The sequence below is a fragment of the Leguminivora glycinivorella genome, chromosome 1 (genome assembly GCF_023078275.1).
Source record: "Leguminivora glycinivorella isolate SPB_JAAS2020 chromosome 1, LegGlyc_1.1, whole genome shotgun sequence".
Classification (NCBI taxonomy): domain Eukaryota; kingdom Metazoa; phylum Arthropoda; class Insecta; order Lepidoptera; family Tortricidae; genus Leguminivora; species Leguminivora glycinivorella.
Genome location: NC_062971.1, coordinates 23603151 through 23614241, shown reverse-complemented (window position 1 = coordinate 23614241; position 11091 = coordinate 23603151). Strand labels below are relative to the sequence as shown.

The following is an 11091-nucleotide window of genomic DNA, read 5'->3' as shown; positions in this document are numbered from 1 at the left end:
GACTTGACAGATGATGTGGCTAAACATCTTGTGAATTTTTATACGAATAAAATAAAATAATTGAATTAAATGTTCGCATAGTATGATGTCAAAATGATTTTATTAAGAGCTATATTATTTATGTTATTTATTTCATTGCACCATTGTAGATACCCAGATAAAGTGTATTGTGTTAACAAGGAATGTAGCGGTAAGGCTTGTATGAAAGTGACTTTTTTGCATAAATCTGTAACTTTCTTCTCATCATTTGTTATTTTTCAGAACCAATATCTAAAGCTAAAACCCTCCTGGCTTATAATAGCCCCGATAAGGACCTGATTTCTTTTCGGGGGAATTCAGACGCTGTCATTTACATGAAGTCAGCTGGAACGAACCCAGACTTATGGTACGCTGATATTAATGGACAACTTGGATTTGTCAACAAGCAATTTTTAAGAGAAAATAAAGTATATGTTAAGAACCCAGCAGAAATTGTTCCCATGCAGAAAAAGGCAGATGTTCAGCCTGATAAAGTTCAACATGCACATGAAGTTTTTGAGGGCACTACTATTTACACAACAGAATCTACAATCAGTTCTGAGCAGCCTGATATCACTGCAGAGTTACCTGCAGTTGTTCCTCAGCAAGATTACACTCCTGTCTTGAATATTGGTGAAAATGTTCTTGACCCAAATAAGTTAGGCACTGAAGCCACTCCTAGCCAAAGTAGTGATGATAATTTGTTTGACCAAAGTGTGAAGACTGATTCCGTAAAGGAGAACGAATCTGGTGCTGATGTTCCAAGTAGTGAACCAATCCAGGTGCAAACTGAAAATAATTTGTCTGCTAGTACTGATACAAATCAAAATGTTCAGGCCTCCACTGACAGCAGTACACAACAACCAGTTGATGACACTGTTCAGAATGTCCAAAATCCAGAGCTTCCAGTAGCTGCTGAAATTCTTCCCCAACCACAGCAGTTGGTATCAGGTGCAACTAGCAATACAGTGAATTCTGATAACATTGTAGATGTGACTGACAAAGTTGATTACCTACAGCAAGGGTTGACCCAGCCTGAGTCTTTGGAAAACATGGAACCAAATGTGTCAACCCCAGCCAATGCTAATATTGAAAATGCCACTCCACAACCATATGAAACTACAACTGAACAAACTTTCACTACAGCAAATGTACAAACAGACTCTAATACACAACAACCTCTACAAGCATCCACTGATGGATTACCTGCATCAGATCTAAACAATCAAAATCCACAACCTCCGCATGTGCCTGTACCCCCCGAATATAATAATGGTGCTTTTGGAAGCAATAACCAAAATTATGATTACAATGCCAACCAACAGTATTACCAAGGTAATTTAGGCCAACAACAGTATAATCCCACTACTTATCCAGAGGGATTAACAGAAATTCCATCAACTGCTGGAGTGCAACAGGATTTTGGCAATAGTGGAGGCGCTCCGGAAACCACAACAGCTGGTCCTGTGTACCAAGAAACCACTACCGGTTATACTTACAGTTACTCAAGCCCTGACCCAACCCCTCAGCCTATAGAGGCTGAATCAACTCCAAGTAACACTTATTACCAAACACCTGAACAGCCTCTTGTTCAAGACAGTACGGGCAGTGTATATAGTTATCCTAGTTCAACTGAAAACACAATTGCTCCACCAAACCCGGAATCAGCTTTTCAGTATGCAAGCTATGCCAGTTCAGAAACAAATGCACCACAACAATTTACCACAGAATCCTACTCAGAAGTAACCAACACTCCAGAGAGTCTAGCAACTACAGAATCAAATCTAGTTAGTACTGAAACCATTCCTGCTAGCATAGAAACATCCACAGATAATTATTACTATGCTAGTTCTGAAGCTACTAGCCAAGAATTACCTACAACAGAAGCTGATAATCTGCAGACTTCCACAGAAACTCCAATGGTGGATTATTTGAAATCACCAGAACCACCTGTAGATCCCAATACAGTGTCGTTACCGGACACAGAGTCGTCTAGCACAGGATTTTTCTCTGGTTTATTCACTAGTGTATTAGATTTATGGCCCTCTAAAGCAGAAACTTCAGAAGAAAGTATTTTCAATCCTGATTTGGCTAATGAAGGAGAAGAAACATTCTCTTACTTTAATTACTTTCTGTCTACTTATAACTCTGTTATGGGAGCTAAACCTCAATCTAATGCACTTTTTGCATCTTCTGGTGAGTAATATAATGATATTTTAAGCAGGTTTTATCTCTAAAATCCAAGACACTTTATCATATGAATGTTAGTGTAAATCACAATTATCTTATCTACCTATATTAAACATATTTTAATACTATGATCTATAGCTAACATACCCCTTTAAAGAAATAAGAGGTGATAATGGTGATATTGCACAACCTACTTAAAGCTTATCAGTTTTACATAAAGATTTACTGGTAGAAAATCAGTCAAAGATTTTAAAAGGATGGTTCCTTTTCATATAATGCCTAGCAAACATACTTAGCAATTAAAATTTGCACTAGCACCATTTGCGCCTCAATGATTTGTTTCACTTCCAGCCTGTAACAAACGATTGGTTCAAAGTAATAACAAGTAAATGCTTGCAATGTCTACTGTGTAATAAAGATTAATCAAATTTCACATGTTATATTACAGGCAACACATGTTTTACTGATGAATATTGTGATGGCACATCTAAGGAGCAAAACAACCGCTTCTTGACCTTCCTGGTGACTACAGCCAGCTCTGTCCTATTCTTCATATTGGGATTCTACTACATAGATGGCCGGAGAAGGGACGGGAAACTTATTGGCACCATTAATACATTGCAGAGAGACTTACTTTTCTCAACCAAGGTAACGTTCATTTTATTTTAATAATATTCTAATAATGAAATGCTGGAAATCAACAGAAGGATATAAAAACAAGCTTGCGTTATTAAATAAGTGCCACCATCAAGGACAAAAATCATAAGACACAACGCACAATTGAACACTCTTCTTGTAATGCATGTTAATCAATTAATAGGCCTAGTATAATAATATTTAGAAAGAATGCAATAAAATGTTTTTCTAGCTAAGATAGGGCATTTAATAAAAACTGAGCATGTTATATGTGCCCTAAGCACCCTAGGTAAGATGATGAACATAATATAATAATATGTACATAATATGTATTACATTACTTTGCAGGAGTGTGAGCTTCTAAAGGAGGAGCTTACTTCTACAAAAACCAAACTAGCTGGCATTGAAGACAATTCTTTCGGCATGGATGACATGGTACAATCATTAAAAGAAGAGATAGAAGAATTAAAAGCCCAAAATGAAAGGCTTCGAAAATCTTTAGATGACAATGAGAAATTATTACGGGTTTCTGAAAACACAGCCATGGAACTGCAAAATACTTTAAGTGAAGTAGAGAATACTCTTAGTGAGCTCTTAGGGGATAGAGCACATTCTGAAGAGCACATAGCAGATTTAAATAGTAAGTCTTTCACGTTTTTTATACGAACCTAAGACACTGTCAATCTATTTTTTTTTTATATTAGGAAAGATGGCTTGTAAAGATGTCTATGAATGTGTGCCCGCAAGTGTTACGTCGATCGGGTGCCAATGGTTATCAATGGTTGGCACCATTGATAACCATTGGCACCAACTCAATTCTACTACTTTGGCAAAATAACGAGTGGTAGCAAAAGTATGGCGACCAAGGACGAGTAATGTGACCACACGATTCACACGAAGTCCACCTGTTTCGTTCACTGCTTTCTATGTCACTTTGTCGGGTGTGTGGCCTAGGTATATGATGCGCGTCAATACACTAAGGGCCACTTGCACCAACGAAAATGGAGGGTTAACTCGGAGGTTAACCCACCATTTTATATGGAATTTGACAGATGACAGCCCACTAACCCTGAGTTAAGTGGTTGGTGCAAGAGGGCCTTACTATGCGTAAGAAAGTTTAACACCAAGATGACCAAGGGGAGATTAGAAAAAATAACTTTTCATTAAATTGAAATAGATATCATACACGAAAGAAAAAACGACAAGGCCCACTGGTGGCCGAGCCGGGAATCGAACCCGGGTCTTCAGCTTACGCGGCTAAAACCCCGAAGACCCGGGTTCGATTCCCGACTCGGCCACCAGTGGGCCTTGTCGTTTTTTCTTTCGTGTATGATATCTATTTCAATTTATAATTTATATATAGTAGTGTGACTACCTGAAAAAAAGAACAAATCAAAAAATATTCAATAAATTGATTTGTTCCCTAGTTGTAACTTGTCATTGTTCATTTTTTTTTTTTTGAATGACCCACTATGAATGAAGCTGTGTTATCTACCTGCCTGTTCACAATCTTATTATTTTTATTTTAGACAAAATCCAGGCTTTTGAAGAAGAATTGATATCAGTCAGTCGAGAGAGAGACAACTTCCAGTTAAAGTATGTGTCTGCTGAGGCTGCCCTAGAAGAATCCAGAAAACAAAAGAAGCAGCTAGAAGAACTCAACACATTGCTGGATGAGGCCAACAATACAATACAACTGCAAAACCACGAACTAACTGCTCTGAAAGTGAGTCATATTAGATTTATCTTATTCTTCTAAGGCTTAGTTAGAAGAGATAGACTGCTTAATACATAGGTATAAAATGTACTAGCCAGATCTGGGCATCCTAGGAATCCCATATACTGCATCTGCTTTGTGGATTATATAAAATTTACTGTACATCTACATAACAGAACCAAAGCATGGCAAAGTGTCGAAATTAAAAAGTGGCAAAATCACAGAATATATAAAAGTACAAGTACAGGGTGGCTAGCCGAATGGCACAATCGCTCACGAAACGAAAAAAAAAAAAACGCTTGCGTATTGGCGCGACAGAGCCAGCGGCGTATCGCTTTCGTTTGGCGTCGGAGAAATGCCATTCGGCTACGGGGCCAGAAGGTTCACTCTCAACAACCTGTCAACGGACTGCATGCAACATTGAGTTCTATTGCGCAGCGTGAACGTTGTTAAACTTTATGGGCCGCGAACTCACGGCCGTCGAAATGTACGGAAGAAACGCGGAGTGAACCGCCCCTGGCAAAATTTAAGTGTTGACCCTTTTAAGCCAATTTGTTTAAAAAACAGGGGCGATACTACTATGTTGCCCTTTTTTAATTTCTACTCTTTTTTGCCAGACTATAAGTAATTACTTTATATGGTATGAAGAGTGTCGCTGGCAATATTTAATAGTAACAAAGACATATGTAACTCTGTATAGACGGATAAGGTCTAAGAAAAAAACGTACCTCAAAGCCATAGAGAAAAAAGTACGGTGGCCTAGATGGCGTTACACCTTTGGGGAACGCTGAGCTAGATGGCGCTAATATTAATATTTGACATTTTAACACATATCAAGCTAACAATATGGGCCAAATTGTCAAAACGGAAGTTCAAAAGTTTTAAGCCTGTGTCGAGAGGTGGCAGTCTATGCACTGTGATTACACATTTTACTGTGACAGTAACTCGCTATAGTACTCGATCCTCTTTGATAGTAATGATAATGTTATATTTCGATTCCAGGATGTAATCAAAGAACTGAAGAGTGGATCCAAATCCAACGTTGATGCTGCATCTCTAATAGATCACACTGAAATAAAGGCCAAGCTATCAAAAGCTTTGGAAGAAAAACATACTTTAGAAAGCAAATATGAAGTAAGTATTTAAGGAATAATCATTGTCATATTTTAAGAGCTTTACTCTTTTCGGTGGAGTAATTGTCAATCCTTTCTTGCCATTGCTTGGTTCGAATCACGTTATCTGAGCCAAGTAGGGAATAATGCAAATCAAGAATGAACAGGCATCTTCTGGGCGAGCTCACTCCATCGTAAGCCACGTCAAGTTGCTTTTGGCTAGTCTGTGGCCAAGAGTAAGCACATTTATTATAATAATAAAAAATGCATTATTTGAGCATTTAAGCCTCCAAAACGAGATCACGCTACTATTCCCCACTCTGCCTCGTTTCCTGCCAATTATCAGCTTAGCTGATGCAGATTTTGTTACCACACCAGCGGTATCTGGTTACTGGGCCGACCCACTGGGTCACCAGTTGATCCAAGATACCTCTGCCCTTTTGGCAGCCCCTTCCCATTCTTGATAGTTGACCGAACCATTGAAGTCTGTGAGATTTTGTTTCGCCAACGATATTCGGTATCAATAGTTAGTAACTATTTATCTAAAAAGATCATGGCCTCGTTTTAGTTGATAGTACAAGTAACTCGTTCTCTTATCATTTAAGTGACGCCTAGTTTTGGTGGACTTGTTTACGGCTTGTGCATATGCTTAATTTATAATATTCAATATATTCATGCTTGCGATCTATAACAAAGAATGAAATGCTATTATTTGTTCAGTTAGTCTTAAACTAACCATCTGTTTAAATATTAGACATGATAATAAAAACTGTTCTTGACATTTAGTTCATTTATTATTGCTCTCATTAAAGTTCGTAATACTGTCAAATTATATGCAATTCCTATAATCACCACATACGTGCCGCAGCAGCCCATTATCGTCAGTCGTTCTTTCTGCTGACAAGGTTTACCACCATACAACATACACTGGATTTCAATTGCGTTCATAGGTTTAACGAAGGGTTGGTTGTTTTGTTAAACATCATCTTACAGTGGGTGCAATCCATTATAAAGACATACATTTAGTTACAATAAACAAATTAAATATATAGAAATCCCTTACCGCTGCGCTGGTAGCTTAGCGGTAAGTACGTGCGACTTTCGTTCCGGAGGTCGCGGGTTCGAACCCCGGCTCGCACCAATGAGTTTTCAGAAATTATGTGCGAAATGTCATTTGATATTTGACAGTCGCTTTTCGGTGAAGGAAAACATCGTGAGGAAACCGGACTAATTCCAATAAGGCCTAGTTACCCTTTGGGTTGGAAGGCCAGATGGCAGTCGCTTTCGTAAAACTAGTGCCTACGCCAAATCTCGGGATTAGTTGTCACAGCGGACCCCAGGCTCCCATGAGCCGCGGCAAATGCCGGGATAATGCAAGGAGGATGATGAGAAATCCCTTACCGAAGTATAGTATCATATGTGTACTTACTCCACGATTAGTACGATTGTTTAACGATCTCTTTATATCTACCTATAAAGTTCAAGTTGAAGTTTTAAAAAAATGGCATTTCAGGTAAAGCCTACAAGGGCTATTTAATGCCTGAACTGGCCTGAAGTCTATACGCTATATAAATGTAAGAAATACCAAAACCAACATTCTATCTTTATCTGTCCAGATTGAACATAAAGAACGAACACGGCTGTCAGAAGAATTGCAATCCACGCAAGAGACGCTAGCCACTACCAGCCAGCAAGCCACGGAGGCCTCGACCAGGCTTGAGGTGCTCGGGAAGTACTTCCAGGAGAGAGAAAGTGAATTGATGAAGTAAGTTATACTTAGTCTTATGTCAAGGTCCACAAATTGAACGTAAAGAACGGACACGGCTATCAGAAGAGTTGCAATCCACGCAAGAGACGCTAGCCACTACCAGCCAGCAGCGCAAGCCACTGAGGCCTCGACCAGGCTCGAGGTGCTTGGCAAGTACAGTCAACCAATCGGCACCCTAGGCCATTATAGAACTATTTCACAGTGACGTTATAAATCAGATTGTAAGAAATCTCTTACTGCTTGTCATTTTGATATGGTTGTAAGTAGACTGGCCTAGGGTTCCAACTGGTTCACTGTACTTCCAGGAGCGAGAAAGTGAATTGATGAAGTAAGTATGTAGTTTTATTTAGCCACTTAAGTCCCATAGACTTAATTAATACTCAGAGACCATCTGATCAGCAAAGTCGAAAGTCAATACTAACTAAAAAGCATCAGTGCGAAGGAGATACTCTTTCGAATTGGCTTATTTATTACATACCTAGGTCACGCAAAAGTCTGACCGAATTCGTTTAGAACGTAAGCACATATATTCTGTCAAACAAGTCTGTCAGTAAATAAGAACTAAGAAAACTATAGGTATACTTTTCTCTAGCACCCTAAGGAAAAGGATGCATATAGTTTTCTTTGTTCTTATTTACTGACAGACTTGGTTGACAGAGTATAGCATGTTGGATTCGACTCGCAACTCGTTACGAAGTCTGAGCATAACAACGCTTTGAGCATATCGCGAGAAATCTGCAAGTCTCGCTCAAACGTAGGAACGACGTGCAAATCGTATGCATTGTACCATGTGCAATTTTTTGTGAATTTATCAGCATTCTAACTTTTTTTTATTGTTTTGTTTCAGAGAGCTTAGTGCCAAAGAATCTCTATATCTGAGCAAACAAGGCGAGTCAGCGAGTACGGTGGAAAAGATCGAATTAATGCAGCAAGAGGTTCAGAGATATAAGTAAGTATAATGAAATCAATATTCGAATTCGAAAAACCATAATCGTTTTGAGCCAATGATAATTGAAATGAGAAAATCCAAGAGTGATGTCTAAGGATATGAGGTAATATATAGTTGCGTTAGTGCCGTCTAATTCTGAATCAGCGTGTTTCCACGATATCTGTACTTTAAAACAAGAAACCCTCCTAGCAACACTAGTGCGTCTATCGGTCCATCTGTCACACTATTTGCTGAAACGTGACCCACAAAGTTTTATCCCCTCGTTATTTCATTTCTTCGGCCTGATATCTACCACGTAGGACCATCCCACACATGGTAATGGTGGTTCCATACGCTTGGTCACAGTATAATAAAGAGTACTGTCGTACAGTATGGCCACTCCCGCTCCCCGCTGGAAGTGCCGCCCACCCCCTCTCGGTTACCTCACACTTACCGACTGTCAAACACGCGAGCTGTCGGCCGGTCATATTTCACTCATACAAGCATAGTACGCGTTCACGTACATGAGCTGAGCTGAGACTGTGTGCTAGGAACGCGCCTCTTTCATAAATTTGATCGCCAGTGTCCGAGGTGTGGCTTGGTGTTTGTTATGAATACCAAGCTCATGTAAAGCCTGACCAGAAATAAATTACTATAGTCAAGAGGGCGCTGTCTGCTCTGATGTATGCGGTGACAGTTCAGTATAGTATGAAGAATTATAGTTCTAGTGAAATTCCGCAACATGGCGCGTTGTCATATATTTCTGGTCAGGCTTTATAACACCATCGAACACAAACACGGCATTGTCATGCTTGGCGAACGTGTCACACCTTTGTACAGATGTTTCAATGTTGACTGTCTTATGTTTAGGGAGAAATGCGACGCGCTGACACTAGAGTTAGCGGAACAAGAGTCGGCACGGCGCGCAGCAGTAGGTGCGCTAGAGGCCAAAGCGCACGCCGCGTGGCTGGAGGCGCGCGCGGCGCGGCGCGACGCCGACGCGGCGCGCGACGACGCGCAGGCGCTGCGACGCAAGATGGCGTCGCTCACGCGCGCTGAGGGCGCTGCTTCGCCGCACAGACGTACGTACTAGTGGAAAGACAATGTTCCTTTCAAACGTTTTCCACTCCGTTGATAACAATGATAACTCTAAATAGCCGAAAGAGATACCATACATAAGAAATAACAACATGAATCATCCCTTGAACCACTTTGGAGCTTAGGCTTAATGAGAAATTTTGTCTTCTACGTGGTTTTTTTGAGTAATACATGACACAGTGGAACAGGAGTCGGCGCGCCGCGCGTTTTTAAAATAATTGTATAGTTATTAATTATATAGACAGTTGAATATTTTTGATGCTTCAAGCTTATAGAATCCACTTTTTTTTTTTCAGAAATGTCGTCGCCTTTGGACAGCTTGAACACCGACCCCGGCGTGGGCGTGGTGCCGCCTCCGCTGCCGCCGCTGGCGTTCCTGCCGCCGCCGCTGCTGCCGCCGCTGCCGCGCCCGCCGCCGCTCGGCCGCCTGCCCTCCCCGCACCAGCCTAGGTGACTACTATGTAGATAATAGTATATTGTGCACAAGGGAGGTAAGGGGGATTTTGTCAACAAGTGTCAATAACTCGCGACAGCCGCAGGCTGGAGAGAGTTATAGACACGAGTTTACAAAATCCTTACCTCCTGAGTTACACACAATATTTTTCATCACATTTGAGAGGAAAACACAGAGAAAAAAAATCATAAGGCAAAACCTTAACTGAATGGCGGTGTTGTACTGCCCGTTGCTATGGCAACGCGGTCAAACGCAAATCGAGATGGCCGTCACAATTTCCTGCCAGATTGCAAATTATAACGATTTATCTACTTGAAATTTAAATTTTTAAATTTTCTTTTTTTATCTTTAAATTTTCATACAGTATAATATTTTTTATAGCTTAATAGTCAAATTTTAATTGTGCAAAAAAATCCTTGGCTGATTGAAACATCCTTTGCCTGAAGTATTGTACGGATTGTATTAATTTTTAAAACTAAATCCATTATTCCCTTGGGAAACGGCAATGAGACCTTTAAACAGCAAATGTGATGAAAAAGACTTTCTATAAATGCTATCGCCGTTAGACAGCTTGAATATAAACCCCGGCTTAAGCGTGGTTCCTCCGCTCCCTCCGCTGGCGTTCTTGCCGCTATCGCTGTTACCGCCGCTGCCGTGACCGCCTGCCCTTCCCACACTAGCCCAGGAGAGAACTATAACGGCTCAGCCACGACATTGGTCTAAGCGCGACAGCGGTGAGCGGCAGCCATACGTGCGAATGAAAAGTCCCATCGCAGTATCTCGCAACAATGTATGGCCGCCGCTCACCGCTGTCGCGCTTAGCCCAATGTCGTGGCTGAGCCGTATACGTGCGAATGAAAAGTCCCATCGCTGTATCTCACGCCAATGTATGGCCGCCGCTCACCGCTGTCGCGCTTAGCCCAATGTCGTGGCTGAGCCGTAAAAGAGATGAAGTCGGGAAGTGGTGAAGCCACCGACGCACCAGCGGATGTTACCGCTCGGCTGTTGCGTTCCCCGATCTCACGTTAGCCTGGGAACTTAAGAGCCCATTTATACGGTACGAGAACTCGTATACAAGTTATATTACATTGCGGTATTTGATGGCTGTGCAAAATTGTATAACAGCCCGCAATGTAACTAAAATCGCATGTGAGTTCGCACGCCGTCTAA

At 40.9% G+C, this 11091-nt stretch overlaps 1 protein-coding gene across 1 annotated transcript in view; it reads left to right on the top strand.

The window, feature by feature from the left end:
* The first annotated feature begins 7 nt into the window (after window positions 1-7).
* LOC125231494 (transport and Golgi organization protein 1) overlaps window positions 8-11091 on the top strand; it is a 21653-nt gene continuing 10569 nt past the window's right edge. The window contains exons 1-10 of the mRNA XM_048137331.1: window positions 8-190; window positions 262-2214; window positions 2657-2856; window positions 3193-3484; window positions 4374-4570; window positions 5564-5695; window positions 7290-7438; window positions 8289-8390; window positions 9240-9451; window positions 9764-9917. Coding sequence (XP_047993288.1) covers window positions 94-190; window positions 262-2214; window positions 2657-2856; window positions 3193-3484; window positions 4374-4570; window positions 5564-5695; window positions 7290-7438; window positions 8289-8390; window positions 9240-9451; window positions 9764-9917 — 3488 coding nt within the window. The 5' untranslated portion in view covers window positions 8-93. The remainder of the gene's footprint in view (window positions 191-261; window positions 2215-2656; window positions 2857-3192; window positions 3485-4373; window positions 4571-5563; window positions 5696-7289; window positions 7439-8288; window positions 8391-9239; window positions 9452-9763; window positions 9918-11091) is intronic.